At 41.9% G+C, this 25,001-nt stretch overlaps 2 protein-coding genes across 2 annotated transcripts in view; one reads left to right on the forward strand and one right to left on the reverse strand.

Annotated features, from left to right (window-relative positions):
* The window catches only part of LOC308326237 (E3 ubiquitin-protein ligase TRIM35-like), a gene marked incomplete at both ends in the record, with an annotated part of 29,079 nt that extends 12,957 nt beyond the window's left edge, over positions 1 to 16,122 (reverse strand). The window contains 3 exons of the mRNA XM_080779045.1: positions 9,890 to 9,981; positions 11,528 to 11,679; positions 14,665 to 16,122. Of these exons, the coding sequence (XP_080635171.1) occupies positions 9,890 to 9,981; positions 11,528 to 11,679; positions 14,665 to 16,122 (1,702 nt within the window). The remainder of the gene's footprint in view (positions 1 to 9,889; positions 9,982 to 11,527; positions 11,680 to 14,664) is intronic.
* Positions 16,123 to 20,994: 4,872 nt separating this feature from the next.
* Positions 20,995 to 25,001, forward strand: part of LOC308326238 (E3 ubiquitin-protein ligase TRIM35-like) — a gene marked incomplete at both ends in the record, with an annotated part of 30,553 nt that continues 26,546 nt past the window's right edge. Inside the window, one exon of the mRNA XM_080779046.1 lies at positions 20,995 to 22,395. Coding sequence (XP_080635172.1) covers positions 20,995 to 22,395 — 1,401 coding nt within the window. The remainder of the gene's footprint in view (positions 22,396 to 25,001) is intronic.

Below are 25,001 nucleotides of genomic sequence, written 5' to 3' on the forward strand. Positions count from 1 at the left end.
TCCAATAATCACAATCAGTTGATTGAAAGCTTTTGAGAACCATGCTCAATGTCTCTTATAGCAGTGGTTCCTCAAAGTGGGGTCCGGGGGAGTTACAGGGTGGTCCCCAGCTAAATGATAGTTATAGGAAACAAATGGACCCTTATGGGTCTGTAAATACAAACGGAACGAAATGGACCTTTATGGGTCTGTAACTCAGAGAATGTACAACTGGAACCAGTTGTACATTCAATTAAAAAAATTAACTTTGATTTTACAATATACATCGGGGTCCAAGAGATAAGAAATGCCATTAAATTGGAGACCAAATGAAAATGGTTGAGCATCACTGCTAGAGCCGTAAACATCTGCTCGGGTCCTTGTCTTATATTTTCAAACAGGCTAATGAGTAACATTTTGGGGGTCCTTGACATGAAAAGGTTTGTGTAGCACTGGCTTATAGGGCCTCAAAATATCCAGAAAAGGCCCTGGTACATACAGTACATGCCCCATTTTAAATATCAGGTCACACAATCACAAAACATATGACTGCCACGTGGTCCTCCAACTTGTGCAGAATGCGGCTGCTAGACTGTTAACCGACACACATAGAAGGTCACACATTACTCCTGTGCTTGCGGCCTTGCACTGGCTATACCAATCGACTCCAGAATTCTATTTAAAATTGTATTAATTACTTGCGCAAGCAGAGCGCGCAAGTAATAGTTTCGCCCGGCTCGTATGCACCGTCCCAGCCAACCTGCCACTTTTGATGCGTATGCACCGTCCCAGCAAATTGTGCCTGATTTGCTGGGACCAGATTACATGGTGTGTATATGTATAACTAGCTCTCAATGATGACATAAGAAATATGTGGATTAAAGGACCCAATGCCAGAGTGTAATTGGTTTTCGATGGTGACGTAATGACGATATGTTTTAGTGTTGGGAGGATTAAAGGTAATGCTCCTATGTATACATGTATGTAATCTGGCACCACTGCCGTATCAGGCACAACTTGCACAAGTAGTCATTACTGAGATTTGACAGTTTGTAGCGGTCGAAAGTACTTGCGTGCTAGTGCTAGTGTGCACTCGACAGAGTGCAGTTCTAGTTATAATTATTATGCAAGCTTTAACAAAAAGATTCTAGAAAGATTCAAACCTTTTAAATACACAAATCCCGTATGCGAGTCCCTGGCATAAAATATAGTATTTTCAGATGAGGGTCAAAACCCAACCTTCTACTACCAGTATTTACTAACAACTTTACAGGGAAACAAGCTCAAAGTCCCTTATAATAAGCAAACATGACAACAACACCTTTGCCAGCCAAACTTTAGATCATTGTGCTGCTGAACAAGCTAATGAGAACGGCTATGACAAGATGTCCTCCTATAATCTCCTAAAATTGCATTGGGCCTATAAGGCCGAGCAAAATACTAGTCTCCGGTTGCCGAGTGCCGACCGGCTCTATTAAATATGCGCAACCCAGATGATTTTATTGGCATTTGGTGAAAATAAACCCCACCAAACCGACGGTCTTTGATCACTAAAATTCTCTTTGGTGAGACCACCTGTCGCGCAAAGTCAAAATAAAGTTTTCTTTCATCTAAAATATCCTGTGCGCAAATGTTTTGGATTGCGTCGCCATCGCGAGGAGACGCACAACACAACACAGCATGGAGCTGTGTACACAGAGCTGTGTACTAGTAAGAATGAAGCCCAACACTCAGCATGTGGTGTAGCTCTCCACTCCAAATGAATGAATCTCTGCGCGTTCTCATTTTAGTTTCGATTGACAGCCAATTGGAGACCAAAATAATTATTTTTCATTGCCTAATTGGGGTTAAATGAGGTAAAAGAAACACACTTTGCTTGCCCCAATTAGGCCACTAGCCCGTCTGGGAAACATTACTGGATATCAACTTTGGTACTTGGATTATAAGAACAATATTGTAGTATAATATGGCCAAATTTACTCTTTGAATTTCAATAATGACCTATTAAGGTTCAAGGTTAGCTTTATTGTCCCTTGCGGGAAATTGGTTTGCAGCCAGATCATAGTAAAAATACACACAAAACCACAAAACAACAACATTCAATACAAGACTAAGAACAGGGCACTAGAGACAGAGAATTCATGACATACAGTAGTAGCAAAGTCAGCAAAAGTGCATTAGTGAGCAGTATGTGCAAAAGGGCAGGGACATAGTTTGAACCGATTGGTCTTTGTGGCGGGCACCCTCAGCCGACGACCTGAGGGCAACAGTTCAAACTCAGACCGAAGTGGGTGATCCGATACCTCCAGGAGGGAGGAGGTTCTCTTAAGCATCTGCCTCTTGTACAGATCTATAAGTTGGGCTTGGGTTCTCCCAGAAATTTTACTGGTCACTTTGACGAGGCTGCTGAGCCTGTTCTTATTTGCTACGGTCAGGTTACCATACCAGGCAACCATACAAAACATGTTTGGACCCAAGGAGTTGCATGGTGACCCTTTGGTGTGGTTAGGGCTTAACATCCAAAGATAAACTAAAGTGAATTTTTAGTTTTAGCATCTCAAATTAAGATGAATGGTTAATTTACAGCGCATGTGGTCTGATATCGCAGGAATCCATTAGGTGTACTATTTAAATATTTACAGCGCACATTGAAAAAATACTGCAATTCTTCTTTGCGTTACACAAATAGTGTAACTCAATGAACGGTGGGGGGGATTCAGATTTTACGGGGGCCAGTTTCGAATTGCAGCCGTCCGTAGGTGCCCTTTGAGAGCAGTTTTGAAGGAGTCAAGGGATTTGCATGTCTTAATGACTGTTGGTAGGGCGTTCCACATTTTTGGTGGCATAGGAGCGAAAGGAATTTAGTGCCTTGTTGTTTGTGCCGAATCTGGGTTGTACAGTACATGGTTCGTTGCACTCCCATGCCATGTCTCCTCCTATATATGTATCCAGCCTCGGAGGGAAAGCTATATGGGTGCGACGGCACGTCCGCCACTATGCGTTAGAGGATGAAAGGGGATGATGAAGGGCTTGACAATTTCACAGACAGCTTGTCTACAGTACCATACATCATGGCAGGGTTCACTGTATACTGCATGCGGACATCATTAAAACAGTTTGACTGCATAACCCGTGTTCCACGCTATTTAATCCATGTTCTTCCCCTGCGTAATACGCTAAACCCGCTATTTGTTGTATGTGTTTAATTCGCAGGTTTTTTTTATAATAAAAAAGAAATAGCGGATTTGTATACGTGGACATGTTGCGTTATGACTACGAAACCGGAAATCGACCCGTGCACTGGGCTGCAATTAAGGGCTTCTGGGAAAATGAGTTGTAAGTGAACGGCGGTTTTGACTGGGCTCTGCGAGCATATCCGCTAGCTATGGCCGTTTTTTAGGCCAAGGAGTATTTTTCATGCAAAACTAATGCTTGGAATGGATTCAGAATCATGAGAACCCCCTAGTTTGACATGTCACAAGCTACTTAAAGTATGATGAAATTTGGATGTTGTCTATGGTGTTGTCTACGTATACATTTTCGGCAGAGCAGACCTCTCATTCTGTGGACCCTGATGACCAAATGAATAGAAAAACCACAAATGAAAAGTATGTCATGACATCACAGGTCCACATGGTTTTCATGGATCAAAGGCTATGCTCCAAAGGTAATTAAACAATCCCGGCAGCCTCGGTATATGTCATACATAAATATAAAGCCCTCAGAATTAAAGAAGTGAGTCACATAGCATTTGAAAGTGGTCGGTATAGCTAAAGAAGCCTCACGTGAAATATGGATTCCAAGCTCAGATGTTTTCCTTCTGTTATGTTAACACATCATCGTAACGTTTTCTACTGTAAACAGAAACAGTCAATAGAGAATCCATACTGTGTTATTTGGACCATGAAACCGGAGGATTACGTTTAATGTGAGGCGAGACGATTCGAGACAGCGGGCACCATCTGTTTCTCCACCGCCCCCGAGGGAGACCATTCGATAATGACCCTATATATCCAATTTTCTTATCCAGCTTTAATAATGTGTTTCCAGGGATATACTCTTGTATATGTGCCTGAACGTGGTGGATGTAATTGCACTTAAAGTAGAAGTTAATTGCAAAGAACTCCTACCTCTCACACAGCCGGGTCCCTCAGGACACGGTAAAGGTTGAGAGTTCCTCAGATAGAAATAGAACATTCTAGCTATAGCCTCCTATATGAAGGCAGCATAGCGGCCCCGAACTATAGGCATACTGATGCAATGTGTTGGGATTGTTTTAGAAAGCATTATTATGAGTGTTTATATGAGTTCTTAAAACTATAACAATACAGCGTAATGAGCAGTTATAATGTGCTGGAAGCTCGGGCCGCGACGAGGCCAATTTTAATATAGGATAAGTATGTTTATAAATAATTTAACATTATAGACATGATGGGGCCTGCCCCTGTCTTGCTTTTGTGATTTTTTTATTCTCGACTTCTTCAGACTTGTTTCTTCATTGTCGTTTTTTTTCTCTTTAGCCTGTATTGTATACAGGCCTGGGTTGTCTACTCTACTGGAAATTCCATGAACCCAGAAATGGTCAACTTTTATGATAGAAATGTTATCTATACAGGCCTAATGGATGAAATGCAGTGTGGTTGCTAAAAGTTGCATGTTGAGAAATTTGAGTTATTATTATTAGCATACCATTAACATTAATGCTTTAAGTAGCATGTGACATATGAAACTAGGGGGTTTTGCACAAAAAAAACACTCCTTGGGCTAAATTGAGCCATATGCACTTGCCCAAATGTGCTGACCACTTGACGGCTATGGCTGTTTCCCTCCCAAGGAGTGATTTTTGTGCAAAACTAATGCTTGGAATGGATTCAGAATCATGAAAACCTCCTAGTTTCATATTTCACTGCATGCTACTTTGACTTTTTGGCCTTATATAGGATGTTAATGGTATGGTCACATATTACGCTAATTACTCAAATTGCTCAACATGCAACTTTTAGCAACCAAGCTTAATCTCATCTGCTAAGCCTATAGATGACATTTGAATCATAAAAGTTTACATTAAACAACATTTCTGCAGGGTCTAACATGGGACCTATGGGGGCTTCCAGTAGACTCATTTGTGGGACACGGACACATTTTTATGGGTCCCTTTATGTTTTGTTATAAAAAATAAAAACATTTTCAAAAAACATTCCCAAAAACAAAAACAAAACAAATCAATTTTCCTTTTCTTGTTTGTTTAGTAAATCAAAGAAAATCCTTAAATGTATATATATATTTTATTAAGTACTGTATAGGAAATAGCTGATCTACAAGCTCACGACGCGCTGTGACCTTGTAGATCGTCTATTTTCACTAGTTTGTGTCTTAGGCAATTTGAGGCAAACGTCTACATTTCTCTTTTGGGTCAAGAGCTAAATACTGTAAATGGGTAGCATGCACTGTACAGTACTGTCTGTACATGTGCATGTGACAATTAACCCATTTAGTCCGAAGTTCGATTCTACAAATGTCTTCTATAACATGACAGTGCACGGTGCTCAAACTATTTCATTTGAAGGACCCCCATATATGTAATTGGCCTTCTGAAAATATGTTGTTCCAGGGACCTTCCAGAAGCAAAGATTTGAGTTAAAATGTTCACCCATAGACTATGAGCTTGTAGATCTGCTAATTTTTCAATAGCTAAAGTAAAACATAATGCTTTAAAACACCAAAAGGGGTTCCCGCCCAAATTGGGTTAAGCTAATTGAAGCATCAACGTCGTGGACTTGACCACATGAAGTTCATTAAATCATATAAGCAGACTGAAAACATTCCCATCACTGTCCGGGTCAGTGGTTCCCAAAGTGGGGTCCGGGGACCCCCAGGGGGTCCTAGAGGGAGTTCCAGGGGGTTCTCAGCTAAATGATAGTTTGGAACCAAATGGACCCTTATGGGGTCTGTAACTCTGAGAGTGATAGGGTCCATTTGGTTCCATTCGTACACTCTCACAGAGTTAAATTCACATTGATTTTACAATATAAATTGGGGGGGTCCCACGTCCCAGAGATAGAAATGCCATTACATGGGGGAGTCCGTAGACTAATGCATGTCAAACTGGGGGTCCTTGACAATTAACGGGTTGAGAATGACTGCTAGAGCCGTACAAATCTTCTATTATGGGGGTGTCCCTGCATCATGCAGGCATATGTTTTCAAATGGGGGTCCGCGAGCTATAATTAGTGTCCATTTGGGGGTCCTTGACATGAAAAGGTTTGGGAACCACTGATCTCGGTCGTCCTCAGACAAGCCCTCCACTGTTACTTCCAGTCATCCCGGTTCTCCATACATCTGCAGGCCATACAGCTCGTCGGTGCTTTGCGCTCCAGCTGCGTCTTTCTCGAGCACATCCACATGTTAATGTACGTCCTCGTGACCGGTGGCCCGTATACGTGTGTTGGTTCCCACAGCACTACTTTGCTGGCTTGGCAGCTCTTTGGAACTTGGAATAAATAACAACAATCACAGGCTTCCAATCTCAGAGGCTGCCATTATCAACATTACCACTCTCCGTCATTGTCTAGATGTCCCTCTGCACCCTAACGAAGAAGTGACTGCGTGAATCCAAATGCCCGTCCATCTCCTCCGTCTTTGCATTTCATTTCTCGGGCCACTGAGTCTGGGCTGCCCATTGATAGGTGAAACAATTAATCGCCCGCCATCAACACCTGGCGTTGATTGCTCTTGAGCTTTCTTTCCCCTGCATACTGATACACTGCAGTACGGAGCCGAAGACATCGAAGGTAAAAGTATACTCATTGTGCATAATGTCCCTTCAAGTTTTCAAGTACAAATACCTCCAACTTGTACTTAAGTACAGTACTTAAGTAAATGTACTTAGTTACTTTACACCACTGCTAAATACTATACCGTACCGGCAAGTGTTGTTTTTGGCAGGAATTTTTTATTTTAGTTTTAGTCATAGTCTCTTGAATATAGTTTTCATTTAGTTTCAGTCACATTTTAGTCACCCGGAATGTTTTCGTGTTAGTCTATGATTAGTATTGATACTATGTATGATTACTATGGACCTTAGTTTAGCACACTGTGCATTGGGCCATGTGCAATAAGGGCTACGTGCAATATGGACAGATCTGTCTTTCTTCTTCTCTTATAATTATTTATTTATTTACTTATTTAAATGACTACTGCTCAGCTCATGCTACTGTTAATACTGTTACTACTGTAAATAATGTATCCTCCTTACTGACATGTTTGCACCATTGGTGAGATGCGAAAATACCTTTCGCTGTGCTGTACTTGTACTGTACATTGACAATAAATTGAATCTCAATCTCATCTCATGATATTTAGTCGACTTCAAGCTCACAAGTAAGCGGTTAAGGCACAACCACATAATGGGCTGTATTTTGCGTGTCTTAGGTACCAGGTCTTAAGACCTGGAGGCGTGATCAATGCCATTTGGCTATTCTGAGTGGCCAAAGAGCATTGACCACGCCTCCAGGTCTTAAGTTAAGTAATAAGACCTGCAGGTACTTAAGACACGCAAGACAGTTTTGATTCCCGAGCCCGTCGACCTTTCCTGCGTCTCTCTCTCTCTCTCTCTCTCTCTCACATTATAATGTTTGTGTCAATGGACAACTATGTAACTATAGACAGTATATATATCGCACTTTGTGTCTGTGCATCTCTGTGTGTGCGCGTTCCTGCGTGTGACAGCAACAGCTCTAAAGAATTCATTTTATTTCCAAATGCAGAGATTTCCAATGCCGATATTCTCAGAATATCTGTAACCTGTAACCTGTATGTAACTAAGCATGGCACTGTCCTGTATCTTCTTGGGGGAAATATATGTTCACGGCTGTCAGGAGGGTTTTTCCAGATCAACGGGTCTGTCTGTTCTTTCAATTGATCTCAGTGACTGGGTTTTATTGTGGCATATCAGCAGCATGGCCGTCAGCCATGACAGTCCATGATAGATGGGTGTCAACGAGGAGGCTGATTAGACTAGAGTGCTTCGCTCTGCTTGTTTCGAGGCAAGGGGACAATCCATTTACTTTCTGTCAAGTGCCAATGCTGCATAGAAATGCATGAATGATACCCTTCAACACTCTGCTGCACGCTTACTTACAAACACACGCAAATGAAAAAATGTTAATGTTAATACTCATCTTTTACTTTCTCTACTAACAACCTAAAACATGAACCAATTGGTTGAAAAACCCCAAAGTTGACTGGATGAAGAATATGTGATATGATAATGTAACATCCGAACATACATTAATGTATTTAATTTGTATTAAGAGACCACTGTTTCCAGACCACAGTGTTTTGTTTTGATTCATCAAATGAACTACATCAATATTGTCACTCTCCTGCAAAGACAAAGATTTCACATTCGCCAGCTGTCTACTGTACTGTACTGTACATTATGCACCCACGCAGACTGCATGTGCTTCACCTGACCACTCTAACGCTGCCTTGTGAATCCATTAATTGACCTGACGTGGAAGAGCGATGCCACTTGGATTAGTATCTCCCACTGTCTGTGTCCGCACAGACTCATTGACTGCAACATGTCAATCATACTTGAAGAATTTCAAGGAATGTAATGAGCATGTTTTGTGAGGTCACAGTGGCTTTGACCTTTGTCAACCTACTAACAACTAAGCTAATTTACTGCCGGATAGTTTCTCTAGAACATTCTTCAGCCGTTTTTACTAATCTTTCAAGATCGACAGAATATTTAGTTTATCGACTACTACAGCAAACAAATGTATATCAACAAGAGCTTGTGACTAAATAACTACATTGGATCAATTGGAACACCCTTTTTGAGTGGTGCAACCACTCCAAGGAACAGCAATGTCCGTGTTCACCTATGTGTTGGTTCACCTATGTGACGTTAATGAGCACCAGTATGAGTACCAGTAGGGGCGCTGTTGTGCCAGAAACAGAGAGAGAGAGAGACAGTGCTGCACTGTTGCCTGCTAATGGGGTTGCACCACATTTCCTGAAACATTTTGGACATGCAAGGTTTCCACCTAAGGGCATTGCCCGAGGATTAATAAGGCCGCCCTCTTGCTTAAAAGTTCTGTGGTGAAGGGAGGCTCAAATTTGTGTAATGTTCTCTGCTCGTCTGGTTTTAGTTACTGCAACAGCCTGGCTGCTGTACATTCTGAATTAACTGGAGACAAGATGGATTTTTCTGTTTCTGAGGCTGTTTCTGAGTATTGAGTTGCAGTTAGCTTGACAGGCAGAGATAAAATAGTTTGTGACCGGCGTAGGAGGGTCCAAAAAGTTCAGAACAGCTACTATTTAATCAGACCACGGCACCGTGGGAGGCTACAATACCAACAGGCAGCAAAGGTTATTTTATTGTAAAGAAGGGAGCAATCGTGTTTCTCAACATTTTGTAACCCATTTTTCACCCCTGTGACAATTATCTAATGTGATCCTGGGCTCTACGGCAGTAGTGTCATGGTGATTTATTTTACTGGTACCACGGAACGTCACGCGCACGTGCATGTGCGCATCGCGGCATGCACACAGAACAGCTGCATAGCCTAAAGCCTATTGTTAAATAGTGTATGAGTTTTAGACACACGAACAAAACACAAAAGTAGACTTAAAATGGTCAGACAAACATCTTTACTGCACACTAGCGAAACTAAAAAGTTTGCTTTGGACGAATGAATCTGTAACTGTTCTTTGATGGAGGAGAACATCACACGGCAGCAGTAGCCTATACTGGAGCCATAGCAGTCCACTGCTGTAAATCAAGCGTGCATGCTTATCGTAGGCTATACGTGCGCTCACAGTCACTGAGTCACCGCTCAGGTATAAACACTTTAAGCTGTTATGCAACCAAACTAGTGGCCATTTGAATTCGGCACGGTACTTGACACGGTGTGAAAATAGGGGGAGGTGGGCGCCAGCCGCTCCAGTAAACCTAGACCACTGGGTACTTGGTGCGTCTTGGTGGTGACTTCTCTTGAATAGGGGGACGCGTTCTAGCGTGCACGCACGTGCACCGCTCCGTCCCTGCGCGTGCACGTCAAAAAATGACTGGCACCACGGCGTGGTACTGCGTTCTACGAGCGTGACACCACTGCTCTACAGCACACACCCTCCGCCAACCTGGGGAGAGCAACGGACTTGAACTCATGCTGCGTTTATGCATGAGTGTCCAAGTTGCTCCTTTACACCTGACAGTTGGGCGATTCCCTGCATGGAAGGAACACGTTATTCCGACCAGTTCCTTTCCCCTCCATCAGGCGCCCCGGCTGGCCAGGGGGAGGCAGTTTAGAGACCAGGATTTTTTTTGTGAGGGTACCTACAGTATACCCTAGGGGACACGGGGAGAACATGCAGACTCCACACAGAAAGGCCCTTTTTACTTAAATTACGTTAAGGTATATTCAATTAATTAAGCACTGTAGATTGCCAAAATGTAATTAGGTCCATCAGTTGATCAAGGTTCTTCAAGGTTCTTTATTATTAGTCTCCCGAGGAAGACATGTGTCTTAGACAAAGGCCCGCATGCAAGCGTAGCCCTTATGCCGCCGCAGTGCAGTGCCAAATACATCTTTCTTGCATCATTTAAATGCAGAACATTCTGGATCCATGCCTTATTTCAGACATTATGTAACATAATGGTTTCTACAGATAGTGTATACGTGAAAAAATGCAGGCAATTTAGCCTCCGGTATAAGGGTGGGTTTATTTTCTTCTTTCTAAAGAATAAAATAAACATTTCACATTCCTCTGGAGAGTCGGTCATAAATGTGCTGGACAAAAGGTCGACAACAACTATATCCAAGAATATTTTCAGAAATTAGTTTGGAGAAATACTGTACTCGTGCTAAATTCCTTCATAAGATCTTTCATATGACTATAAAACGCGTTTAGTTTACAAGTTTAGCATTTCCTTTTGATCATTGAGCCAGGGAGATGATTTTTGTCCTTGCGCGACTTACAGAGGCCATTAAATATGGTTAGTATGCCGAGAGGGAGTAGGAGAAGAAAGGAAGACATCAGAGCATTTTCTCGAGTTAATGGAGAGTGAACGGGGGTACACATGATCTTGGATGTGAGAGGGAAAAACATTTCAAAGCCGATACTGGACTGATGTGTGTCCAGTCTGTGTGTGTGTGTGTGTGTGTGTGTGTGTGTGTGTGTGTGTGTGTGTGTGTGCATGCGTGGGGAAAGATTCCAGTGTAACAGAATTTACCAGATTAAGGCCAACACCTCAGAGGCTGGCATCTGTTGCCACAATTACTTGGTTAGGATTAATTTAGAATTTTTGACTTTTGTTTACTACCACTCAGGTAGTGGATCATTGTGATGCAATGAGATGGTACGGGAGCTGGTGCCACTTGGACCCGGACGTATAACGTAGCACTACAAAATGACGTCGGACTTAAATACTGAATGTGTTACAAGCTCGTAGCTTGTAGATCTTATTTTTTTTCTTCAGAAAACTGACAATCTAGAAAACATTTTCTAGAATCTGATCTCAGGTCTTATATTTTGGTACCTGTTCTTCTTCATGATGTGTTCAAACGGCCGCAGGAAGTCCTTCTGGAAGCGGAAGTTGGCCAGCTCTCCTTTCTCCAGGAACTTCATGGAGAGCTGCCTGAGAGAGTCCACGGCGAAGATGGCCACGTCCTCGTTGGGGTTGCAGCCCACCTACAGACAGACAGACAGACAGTTAGAGAGTCCTACAGACAGACAGACAGATAGAGAGACAGTTAGAGAGTCCATCTACAGACAGACAGACAGACAGAGAGACAGTTAGAGAGTCCACGGCGAAGATGGCCACGTCCTCGCTGACAAGTAAAAAGGTGTAGACTAGGAACCATGGAAATACAGCGTACACTGCCAAATCCTGAGTGAAACATTATTTGTACACAGATTGTGCATGTCATGTCAAGTGTAAAACCAATACATTTCACAGTCAAGGCAGACGTCTGTCACTGAACCATAAGACATGGATGCCGTCAAGATGCATTTTCAATTAATTATTAATTATATTTCCTTCTAGCATCCTTTTTTTTTTAAAGATCTCAAATTAATTCAGAACGGCATGCTTACTGCTGGCTGAGTTGAAATCCGAGCTCATTTCAATGTTCTGCTCCTCCCAGCATGGCTGACTGTTGTTATCTTTGTCTGTCAGAGATCTCCCAATCCCCAGAGGGGGTTGTTGGAAAGGCACCAACTGATGTACAGTACCAGCCTCCTGCAACAGAAGATGGGCATGTTGTATGGTAGTCTCGCATATAGCCAGAAAACTATTACACCATCTCTGAATGCTATTTAAAGTCTGGAATTTCTATTTCTGTCAGGCAGCAAGCTATATGCATTGACTCATTAGATTGCCATTGCACAGACTGTATGATGAAAGCGTTTGAAAATTGTGAGTCACCAGTCTGTCTCGGGAGACTACGGTATATTGTAGGTGTTAACATGCAGGATCTGATAGCATGGGCCCAGAAGTTAAAAGCTCTGAACCTCATATTATTTGACTGGATCAGAATAGGATTTTAGGTAGTTCAAGACCCAAAAAAAACAGGATTGGGATCGCTTTGTTATCCGATTGGACCAGGAAATTAGTTTGATCCAAAACAAATGTGGCTATTCGGGCTACATTGAAAATGAGGGCCTGCCCCTCAAATGTACTCATAAAGGTTATGATGATGAAATAATTGCCTGTATTCTGCATGGTGAAACTCCTCACTGTCAGATAAAAAGAAGCATCTCACACATCGGAGGAGCAACGCAGTTTTCTGTACTTTCTCTAGGACGTACTGTAGGAGTAGAGAGAATACGTAATTACCTGTAATTACGCTTATCATCATACATCACATTCCGTGGTCAACCAATCAAATCATCACAAATGTCATTCCGGGCCAATTACTTTTGGCGTCTTCACTTTTCTGCTAATTCATCATATAATAATTAAGAAGTGGCTCTAAGTTGCTGTGCTGTCTGTCTCACTTAAAGGTGTCTCATTATCCACCAGGTGGAGATAGAAAGCCCTACAAGGTACGATAAAAGCAATGATATCATGTCTGGTAAAGTTGAAAAGTCTGAATCAGGGTGATCCTATCATGATGAATGGCTTTGAAGTTTGGCAGAGTTGTTCTGATCCTGCATCTCAAATCATGGGATTCTTGATCAGATACGGATTAGTACAATGTTTGAACTACTGGTTCCTGAACATGAAAGACGACCTGAGATGTCATACAAAGAGGCAGTGAGTGCAATCAGTGCAAGAGCTGCGCGTGTGTGTGTGTGTGTGTGTGTGTGTGTGTGTGTGTGTGTGTGTACACACCGGAATCAATAAATTGTTGGAGAAAATGTAATAATGCAATGGCTGACCACTTCCATGTATTCTGGGACTGTCGAATAAAAAACTGGTTCCTGAACATGAAAGATCTGAGAGTGCAATCAGTGCATTGCTGAACGCTGACTAGAGCTGTGTGTGTGTGTGTGTGTGTGTGTGTGTGTGTGTGTGTGCGCGTGTGTGTGTGTGTGTGTGCGTGTGCGTGTGTTGCTCACCTTCACTGTCACTTTAAACATGAGGGCCAGCCTCATAAATCAAGCCTCTCCACTTGCTTCTACTATAATTGTTGCTGTCGGGAGGAAACCACCTAACTCCATTTTATTCCCTCATAAATCAGTGCTATTGAACTGAGCTAATGTGTGTGTTATAATATAAATATAATATAACACCATTGAACCAAAAGCTCTTAACTCCATTGGACCCTCAAACTGTATGCTAAAGCAGCTAATTCCACCACATATTTCCCTCTCATGCACTATAAAGTCACAACAACACCAACTTTGATGAGGCAGTATTGCTTTGTTTATTTCCTGAAAATATGAACATTTTGGAGTTAGGGGGTTTCTTCCTGACAGCAGAGAGATAATGTAGGCTTATTCTGCATACTCAGACACAGACACGCGTACACTAACGCCCCCACACATTGCATTTGTTGTTGTATATGTTGTTTGTCATATACCTTACGTTTGATTACTTTGTCTAATTTATCTTAGGTGAAAACCCTGTATGTGTTTCTTTTCTCACCTGCACTTTTTCCCCCCTTCTTTTAATGATGTTACCTTTTTGTACTGTTTTTTTATTGTGCGAATAAATCAAATTAAATGTAGCTGAGCTTCATTTGCGATGCGCAAAACAACCGAAATGTTGAGAATTATTCAAATTACATTAATTATGAACATCATTGTTACTTCAAATAAACAACTTCACACCCTGCAGTAAGAAGACTAGACTAGAATCACACATGCATCCACTACCTCACTATAAAAAACAACCATGACTTCAGATCGTTGTTCTATAGAACCACTTTAATCAGGAATGCAGTTCCATTACACATCAGTAACAGCTATAGTCTCCCGTCTCATTTAAGAGACTGTAGGAAAAGAAAAACAGCTAAATCAGTTGAGTGAGCATGAAGACAATTTACTCTTAAGGAAACACTTGTAAACCATATAGATTATAAACTGAGAAATATTCCCTAAATGCTCCTAAATGTCTCATCATTTCTAACTGCATTGTTCCACAGTTACTCTGGAAGAAAACAAGTGAATGTGAATGAACGTGATACGTTTGCTCCCTGTCATCTTTATTTAACAAAAAAACTGTTTCGCCCTCCGGGGCGTTTTTTCCACACTTACACTGACCTGCCCTGGTAATATCTTCAGCGGGAGATTATGGTCATTCGTGAAAATGTATGGAAAGAGTGTGTCGGTGAAAGTGTGTGTGAAGGTGTGTATGTGTGCGTTAGCATCAGGATCACGGAATGACAGCCTTCCTTCGTTCCAGTCCAGCTGGACTCTGATCCTCTGAGGTTTCCGCTTCAATGAGAGGTCGACGGTGGCTGACCCCGCCACGGACCCTGCCGTGTGTTTGCCGTGATAGAACTCTACACACCAGCGTTGACCCTCTCCCACTCCACTCCTCTGGTAAGACTCTGTTAGCACACCCAGTCGCCAGCTTGTATTGTCCCCGACCTCAACGTCCCAGCTGTGAGTCCCCGAGTTAAAGCCCTCAGAGCCCAGGACAATGGACATGTGGTCAAACCTCTCTGGGATGTCAGGAAGCGGCCGTACATATCCATTCCACACCTCCACTTCTGACTTCTGACCAGTCACACTGGTCAGATCGTCAGACACGGCGAGGCCTTGATAGGCAGTGTTGGGGTCCAGAATGACGGGACTGTAGGAGACAAGGTCCTTCATCTTGTCCCAGACTCTGAAGGTCAGGTTACCCAGGTGTTTGGCCATGTCTATCAGTGCTCCAGAGACCGGCCGTGGGTCCTGCAGTATGAACCGGACCGTTTCCATTGTAGTCTTGTAGTTCTGCAGGAATGCGATGTGTTCAGCTCTCAGCTCCTTCTCTATGGTGTCGATGTTGTGTGAAAGGGTCGATATGTCTCTGTTCAGACCCTCAATGTACTCCTTCATCATCTGACTCTTCTGCTGCTTTTCCACCCTGAGTGCAGCGATGCTGGCCTCCTCCTCTTCTTGTAGAAACTGACGAAGCTTCTTAAACCGTTTCTTAATGTGCCTCTCTGTGAGAGAGGCCTGGACCTTGATGTGTTTTGCTGTTTGGTCACTTTTCTGTTTAACGTTATTAAACATCTTCAGTTTCTTCTGTAAAGGCTTCAGTGATTTCTGGACTCCCTTCTTGTGATCCAGAGCAGCTTCATCGATGGGTCTGAAACGGTGGTTGGTGTGTCTTTCAGAATCTCGACACACAACACACACTGGCTGTTGACATTCCAGACAGAACAGTTTGAGTCTCTCAGCATGCAGACCGCAGAGATCCTCAGATCCGGGTGAAGTTCTCCGACGCTTTGAAGGTCTCTGCTGTATGAAGGCCTCACACAGGTTCTTCAGAACCAGGTTACAGGGTGGAGATTCTTTATTTTTATGTATTTTCTTACACACTGGACATTCCTTTGTTCCTTTCTGTCTCCACCATTCCTGCAGACAGGCTTTGCAGAAGCTGTGGCTACACGCCAGGAGAACAGGATCTTTAAAGATGTCACAACACACAGAACAGGAGAAATCCTCTTCTGAAAAAGACGAGTTGTTGGAAGCCATTTGACTCAGCTGGTTGTCACTACAAACACACTCTGTCCTGTTCTGCAGCTGTGGAAAGACAGTGTCCTCCCTCACTGCAAGACTGCAAGTTGTGAGTTTTGGGCTGAAGGTGAAAGAGGCTTTTATATTCAGGAGTCTGGCAGGTGGAGGTGTTGCAATAACACTTAGAATCCTGCACCTCCTCCCATCTTCTCACACCCCCTCACACCTCTCCTCCCGTTTAGAAAGCAGTCATTGTCCAATTTCAATGTGAAAGGCCTGAAGGCCCATCACAAAAGCCAGTCTGGTTGATGGGCCATCATCACCCACTGGCTGAAACAACACTCTTATCACCGTACATCATCATGACATAAAATAGACACTATGCTTTGTGTAGGACAAAAGTAGACACTAAGCTGATTTGCTCAGACACATGGCGTAAATTCTCCATTAATTGTCAATGGAAATGTGATATTTGTGTAAGACGAAAATCTACACTAATAGCTGAATATAGGAGGGGCTAGACTAGAGGCCTTCAAAATTGATAAAATAGTAAGTTGCTTCAACGGCGTCAACTCCACGGGTGCGTAGGAGCAGAAGCACCCGCTGGCAAAATAATAAGCCAATAATAATAAGTTGCGGGGCGGGTGGGCACCTTAAAATATATAGGCTACTCTAAGGTGGGCACCCACTGCCGTTAGAGGAACCTTCCGCCACTGAGTTGCTTGAAAAGAGGGTCAGAATTATCGTTTTTTTATTTACACAACTTGAAACATGTACTCTAAACTCCTATGACGGTACACAGACCTCCCATGTCACCCTTTTTATTGTGGCGAATTACTTTCTTACATTCCAGATTTATAACGGCACAATTTTGCCATATACTCAACTGTATTAAACACTACTTAGTATTATTATAGTCCTTTGTTAACAGTATCCTAACTGTATGGACATATATGTAATATATGTCCATACATGTCCATTCTATGGAAATAGCAAGTCGCCTTTGTTTTCAAATGGCCACTCAATTCAAATTCACTCATTTAACTCATTTGCAAGTCAGCCAAACCGGTTTCAGTGAAATAGACCTACGGTATCTATAGAGGGTATACACATGCATAAAGTGAATGGCAAATCGAGTGGCAAAGTGAGTGGAGCATCTTAGAACGTAAATATCTCAGATTCTTCTTTTTAGACAAAAAAACAAGCTTGGTTTGGAGCTGATTTATCTCAACGATAGTATTTTGCTGGAATATGATGCAAATGGAAATAAATATAAATAAATCAATTGGATGTTCGCCTCCAGGCAGTACTGGGTGATAGGACTCTCATGAGGAAGCACTCAGGATAATTAAGTAACTGAACTGAACATCTGGTTTAAAGAATGTAAGGCCAAAATATAGATAAAGAGATACAGAGATTGAATGGAAATCGCAGAGGAGGACTGGCTGAATATACCTGTGTAAGATGATATCCACAATTCGGTCTGTTCGTGGAAAAACAAGATTAGGTTCTTCATTACTCATTACACACACAAAAAAGCCTACAGAGTGGGACACCGGAATCAATAAATTGTTGGAGAAAATGTAATAATACAATGGCTGACCACTTCCATGTATTCTGGGACTGTCCAATAATTAAAGAAATCTGGCTAGCAATCAGATATCAACACAATAATGGGTTTCGAGATTGAATTTACAAATATTTATCTGTGTAACATACCAGAGGATCTTAGTACGCCAGATAAATACATGCGGGAATAGGTGGAAAGAGGTGAACATGTTGTTATTTATTTTGGGGGGATGAGGTTATTTACTTTACTTTACTCAATTGGACATTAACAATGTCATTGCTGTATTTGTTGTGCTCATGTTTTTTTTTTAAGTTATATTGTGATAGTATTAGTAATCATCAGAAAATACATTTTCAGGTAAGTGACAAAATATCAGCCAATCGGGAAAGAATAGTTAGCCCATTTATGAGCTTAATCTTTATAGTGCTCCAGTTTAAAATGTGTCTGCTCATTTCTTTGTGTCATCACTTAAAATTCCAAGTGTTCAAGAACGTAGTTTTTTTAAATACATAATTCAAAATACAGATTTTTAATGGTGTTATGAATACCGTGCTTTTGGCTGTTTGCGACAAGGATTAGTTCACATAATATCACTGGACCTCAAGCAAGATGTTGTGGAAGCTGCAATAATATGCCATGCACACAGACAATAGATTAGGAAAACCAATTCAGCTCAGCTGAAAAAGGTATTAAAGCTATTTTCTCCCTAAACAGTGTATTTGATGGTGAAAATAGCCAGTCAGCCTCTTAGTAGCTATTGGGTTCATATCAGTGCACGACATGTAATGTACTGCATGCACAATTAATTCTGCCGCTTGAAGCATACAGGATTTCACACACACACACACACGCACACACGCACACACACACACACACACACACACACTTGATTTGAGATGCATGCAGGATCAGAACAACTCTGCCAAACTTCAAAGCCATTCATCATGATAGGATCACCCTGATCCAGATTCAGACTTTTCAAGTTTACCAGACATGATATCGTTGCTTTTATCGTACCCTGTAATGTAGGGCTTTCTATCTCCACCTGGTGGATAATGAGACACCTAGGGAGACAGACACAGCACTGCAACAAGTTTGATCACATAATGTATAGCCCAGTCAGCCTCTTAGTAGCTATTATGGGTTCATATCAGTGCACAGCATGCATGTAATCTACTGCATGCACAATGAATTATGTCGCTTGAAGCATACAGGATTTCACACACACACACACACACACACACACACACACACACACACACACACACACACACACACTGAGTGGTAGTAAACAAAAATCTAAATTCAGTCAGTGCATGCCTGCCTTAATCCTAACCAGGTAATTGAGGCAACGGATGCTCTGTTCTGGTAATTTTCTTTTGATCCGTGAAAATCAAGATTCCAGTGAGATCTTGATTTTCACGGATCAAAAGCCCAAATAATTCAGCGTATGCTCTTAAAGGTAATAAAACAATCTCGGCAGCGTAGGATATTTGATTGAAATGCGGGTTACGCGTTTTATGGAGTCAAACTGTTAAGAGTGCCCCTCACTCTTTTTTTGTACAATGATATTTTCCCTATACTTTTTCCTCTTCGTTTAGTCTCTTAATTACATTATGTATTATATTCTCTCTACTCCTACAGTACGTCCTAGAGAAAGTACAGAAAACTGCGTTGCTCCTCCGATGTGTGAGATGCTTCTTTTCATCTGACAGTGAGGAGTTTCACCATGCAGAATACAGGCAATTCTTTCATCATCATCATACTGGAAGCTCCCATACTGTAGGTCCCATGTTAGACCCAGGAAATGGTGTTTAATGTAAACCTTTATGATTCAAATGTCATCTATAGGCTTAGCAGATGAGATTAAGCTTGGTTGCTAAAAGTTGCACGTTGAGCAATTTGAGTAATTGTCATATGTGACCATACCATTAACATCCTATATGAGGCAATATAAAAATGTCATAATTATCTAAGTAGCATATGTGACATAATGAAGCTAGGGGGTTTTTATGATTCTGAATCCATTCCAAGCATTAGTTTTGCACACAAAAAACACTCCTTGGGCTAAAAATGTGATGAGGTCAAGTAGCTATGGCCGTTTTTAGCCCAAGGATTCTCTCTCTCAATTGTTATCTTTTCAACCAGACGTCATATACCGTCTCTGATGTAATAGTAATCTATGTGGTCATCTACCCCGCACTGTTCAAGGGGGATTGGGTGTGTGTGTGGTGTGGGTTTTTGTGTGTGTGTGTGGGGGGGGGGGGGGGGGGGGGGGGGGTGATGAAGTGACAGCTGGCCATTGAAATCCATCAAAATGGATGTCTTATCGGTCTGTCTATCTAAATACAGTCTCCACAGTCTGCACATTATGCTTTGTACTTTGTCAATAGTACCCAGAGCATTATACACAAAGGACTATAATAATACTAAGTAGTGTTTAATACAGTTAAAGGACTAAAACAATAACAGTGTTTAATGCAGTTAAGTATGGCAAAATTGTGCCGTTATGATTCTGGAATAAGAAAGTAATTCGCCATTAAGCTGTCCCAGACATTTGAAAAATAAAAAAGGGTGACATGGGAGGTCTCTGTGTATTGTCATAATGTCCATCAAACACATGAGTTTAAACTTAAGTTTTAGTCATACACCATACTACATGTTTCTTGTTGTTACAAATAAAATACAGAAACTACACGAGCTACTTATCATACACGTCTTCATAAACTCCATAGGTTGCAAAAGAGATTATGCAGGATTGCGACATACAGTGATTGGTCTACTCATTCTGCCCCTCTTTTCAATTTCAATAAATTTTTGAAGGGCTCTAGCCCCACATTCAGCTATTAGTGTAGATTTTTGTCCTACACAGAGATTTACATCATATGTGTCATAGCAAATCTGTGTTTTTGTCCTACACAAATTCACATTGACAATGAATGGAGAATTTAGTGTCTGAGCAAATACACATAGTGTCTATTTTATGTCTTGATGATGTACGATGATAAGAGTGTTGTTTCATCCAGTGGGTGATGATGGCCCATCAACCAGACTGGCTTTTGTGATGGGCCTTCAGGCCTTTCACATTGAAATTGGACAATGACTGTTTTCTAAACGGGAGGAGAGGTGTGAGGGGGTGTGTGAAGATGGGAGGAAGTGCAGGATTCTAAGTGTTATTGCAACAGCTCCGCCCCCTGCCAGACTCCTGAATATAAAAGCCTCTTTCACCTTCAGCCCAAACTCACAACTTGCAGTCTTGCAGTGAGGGAGGACACTGTCTTTCCACAGCTAGTGTTTGTAGTGCCAAACAGCTGAGTCTAATGGCTTCCAACAACTCGTCTTTTTCAGAAGAGGATTTCTCCTGTTCTGTGTGTTATGACATCTTTAAAGATCCTGTTCTCCTGGCGTGTAGCCACAGCTTCTGCAAAGCCTGTCTGCAGGAATGGTGGAGACAGAAAGGAACAAAGGAATGTCCAGTGTGTAAGAAAATACATCAAAATAAAGAATCTCCACCCTGTAACCTGGTTCTGAAGAACCTGTGTGAGGCCTTCATACAGCAGAGACCTTCAAAGCGTCGGAGAACTTCACCTGGGTCTGAGGATCTCTGCGGTCTGCATGCTGAGAAACTCAAACTGTTCTGTCTGGAATGTCAACAGCCAGTGTGTGTTGTGTGTCGAGATTCTGAAAGACACACCAACCACCGTTTCAGACCCATCGATGAAGCTGCTCTGGATCACAAGAAGGGAGTCCAGAAATCACTGAAGCCTTTACAGAAGAAACTGAAGATGTTTAATTACGTTAAACAGAAAAATGACCAAACAGCAAAACACATCAAGGTCCAGGCCTCGCTCACAGAGAGGCACATTAAGAAACGGTTTAAGAAGCTTCGTCAGTTTCTACAAGAAGAGGAGGAGGCCAGCATCACTGCACTCAGGGTGGAAGAGCAGCAGAAGAGTCAGATGATGAAGGAGAACATTGAATGTCTGAACAGAGACATATCAACCCTTTCACACAACATCGACACCATAGAGAAGGAGCTGAGAGCTGAACACATTGCATTCCTGCAGAACTACAAGACCACAATGGAAACGGTCCGGTTCACACTGCAGGACCCACGGCCGGTCTCTGGAGCACTGATAGACGTGGCCAAACACCTGGGTAACCTGACCTTCAGAGTCTGGGACAAGATGAAGGACATTGTCTTCTACAGTCCCGTCATTCTGGACCCCAACACTGCCTATCAAGGCCTCGCCCTGTCTGACGATCTGACCAGTCTGACACGCTTCCGGCTGCTTCCTGACATCCCAGAGAGGTTTGACCACATGTCCATTGTCCTGGGCTCTGAGGGCTTTAACTCGGGGACTCACAGCTGGGACGTTGAGGTCGGGGACAATACAAGCTGGCGACTGGGTGTGCTAGCAGAGTCTTACCAGAGGAGTGGAGTGGGAGAGGGTCAACGCTGGTGTGTAGAGTTCTATCACGGCAAACACACGGCAGGGTCCGTGGCGGGGTCAGCCACCGTCGACCTCTCATTGAAGCAGAAACCTCAGAGGATCAGAGTCCAGCTGGACTGGAACAAAGGAAGGCTGTCATTCTGTGATCCTGATGCTAACGCACACATACACACCTTCACACACACTTTCACCGACACACTCTTTCCATACATTTTCACGAATGACCATAAACCGCTGAAGATATTACCAGGGAAGGTCAGTGTAAGTGTGGAAAAAACCAGGCGTTTTTTCCACAGGGGCGAAAAGTTTGTTTTGTTACTTTCCTAAAGCAGGTTTATTCAAATTGATAGGCCTACGTATTTGGCCGTGGACCCCCTATTAGATTTTCTTTACTGCAAATTGTCTTCATGCTCACTCAACTGTCCTGTTTAGCTGTTTTTCTTTTCCTACAGTCTCTTAAATGAGACGGGAGACTATAGCTGAGCCTGTTACTGATGTGTAATGACACTGCATTCCTGAATAAAGTGTTTCTATAGAACAACGATCTGAGTGGATGCATGTGTGATTCCAGTCTAGTCTTCTTACTGCAGGGTGTGAAGTTGTTTATTTGAAGCAACAATGATATTCATAATGAATGTAATTAGAATAATTTTCAACATCTCGGTTGGTTTGTGCATCGCAATGAAGCTCAGCTATATTTAATTTGATTTATTCGCGCAATAAAAAAACAGTACAAAAAGGTAACATCATTCAGAAATAAAAGTGCAGGTGAGAAAAGAAACCCATACAGGGTTTTCACCTAAGATAATAAACAATAATAGTAAGTTAGACAAAGTAATTAAACATAAAACAACAAATACAACAACAAATGCAATGTGTGGGTGCGTTAGGTTAGTGTATGCATGTCTGTGTCTGAGTTAGCCTCACGTTGCAATACTAATATACCACTAGCATGGTAGGGAAAGAGGTGGTGGAGTTAGCTGCTTTAGCAGACAGTTTGCGGGTCCAATGGAGTTAAGAGGTTTCAATGTTGTTATATTATATTTATATTATAACACACACAATAGCTCAGTTCAATAGCACTGATTTATGAGGGGGCAAAATGGAGTTAGGTGGACAACACACACACACACACACACACACACACACACACACACACACACACACACAGCCTCTTTGTATGACATCTCAAGAGTCAAGAGGAGTCAAGAGGTTTTGTCCGCGTATATTCTTTCTACGTCCGAGCATAGACATGGCAACGCCCCGCCTGCCTCTGATTGCCCTAACGACACAGCCGGTGTCTCCGAGGGGGAAGACACATGCTGGATAGTCTGCTGCGCGAGGTAACCTCGCCGAGGTTACTACGTGGTGGTAAATAAATAAATAATACAAGTCAATTACGATATATAATATTATACAAGAGAATGCCAGCTGGGCACGCGCGGCAGCAACTTTTATTTTTGTAGAAGAGGTAAACTAATATTGTTTATGCCGTTGGCCTGTTTATTTGTATACATGTGTAAACTTTAAACATTATTGTACTGTTAAAAAAAAGTGTTTTGTCCTTTGCTTTTTACTACTTTCCATTGGTTCAATGTCGTTATATTATATTTTTAATATGATTGCACATCGGTGAGTTGGATGCAATCCTACCTCCAGCTCTTTAATAAACTGAAAATTCATTTTCAGGTAGGTGACAAAATTTCAGCCAATCAGGAGAGAGTAGCTATTTATTAGTGCTTATTTTATAGTGTTCCAGTTCCAATTTTGTCTGCTCATTTATTTGTGTCATCATTTACAATTCCATGTTTTCAAGAACGTTAGTATTAAACATGAATCACAATAGGATGGGTTTTTTTTAACACATTTTAATTAAAAAAACATATTTTTAATTGTGTTATGAATAAGAATTACCGTGCTTTTGGCTGTTTCTGACAAGGATTAGTTCACATACAGTAATATCACTGAACCTCAAGCAAGATGTTAGATTAGGAAAACCAATATAGCTGAAAAAGATATTAAAAAGTTATTTTCTCCACAAACAGTGTATTTGATGGTGAAAATAGTAGCTATTGGGTTCATATCAGTGCACGGCACGTAATGTACTGTCTGCATGCACAATTCTGCCGCTTGAAGCATACAGAATTTTATCGTTCATTTCTCTTCTACTTCACCCTTGCACGATTTGCTCGCATACTACTAACATTTACTCGCATGCATGCACACACGCATGCATGTGCACACACACACCTTAATCTGTAAATGTCTGTCTCGCTGGAATGTTACCATCTTGTCGCATGCGCACACACACACACACACACACACACACCTCTAGCCAGCGTTCAGCCATGCACTGATTGCACTCACTGCCTCTTTCTATGACATCTGATCAGAATCCCATGATTTGAGATGCAGGATCAGAACAACTCTGCCAAACTTCAAAGCCATTCATCATGATAGGATCACCCTGATCCAGATTCAGACTTTTCAACATTACCAGACATGATATCATTGCTTTTATCGTACCTTGTAGGGCTTTCTATCTCCACCTGGTGGATAATGAGACACCTTAAGGGAGACAGACAGCACAGCAACTTAGTCAGTGAAGTTTGATCACATAATGATGGATATATGTGCCTATAGGCCTATTTGTTTAATTGCTTTTCATTAATAAATCTCTTCATTTAGTCTCTTAATTAAATGTTGTGTATTCTCCCTACTGATAGTTAGTCCTAGAGAAAGCACAGATAACTGCGTCGCTCCTCCGATGTGTGAGATGCTTCAGTTATTTTTATCCGACAGTGAGGAGTTCTTTATTATTATTCGGTTCTGAATTTGGATGTCTTAATGACTGTTGGTAGGGAGTTCCACAT

Source organism: Protomyctophum bolini (genome assembly GCF_963924005.1).
Source record: "Protomyctophum bolini genome assembly, chromosome: 12".
Lineage (NCBI taxonomy): Eukaryota > Metazoa > Chordata > Actinopteri > Myctophiformes > Myctophidae > Protomyctophum > Protomyctophum bolini.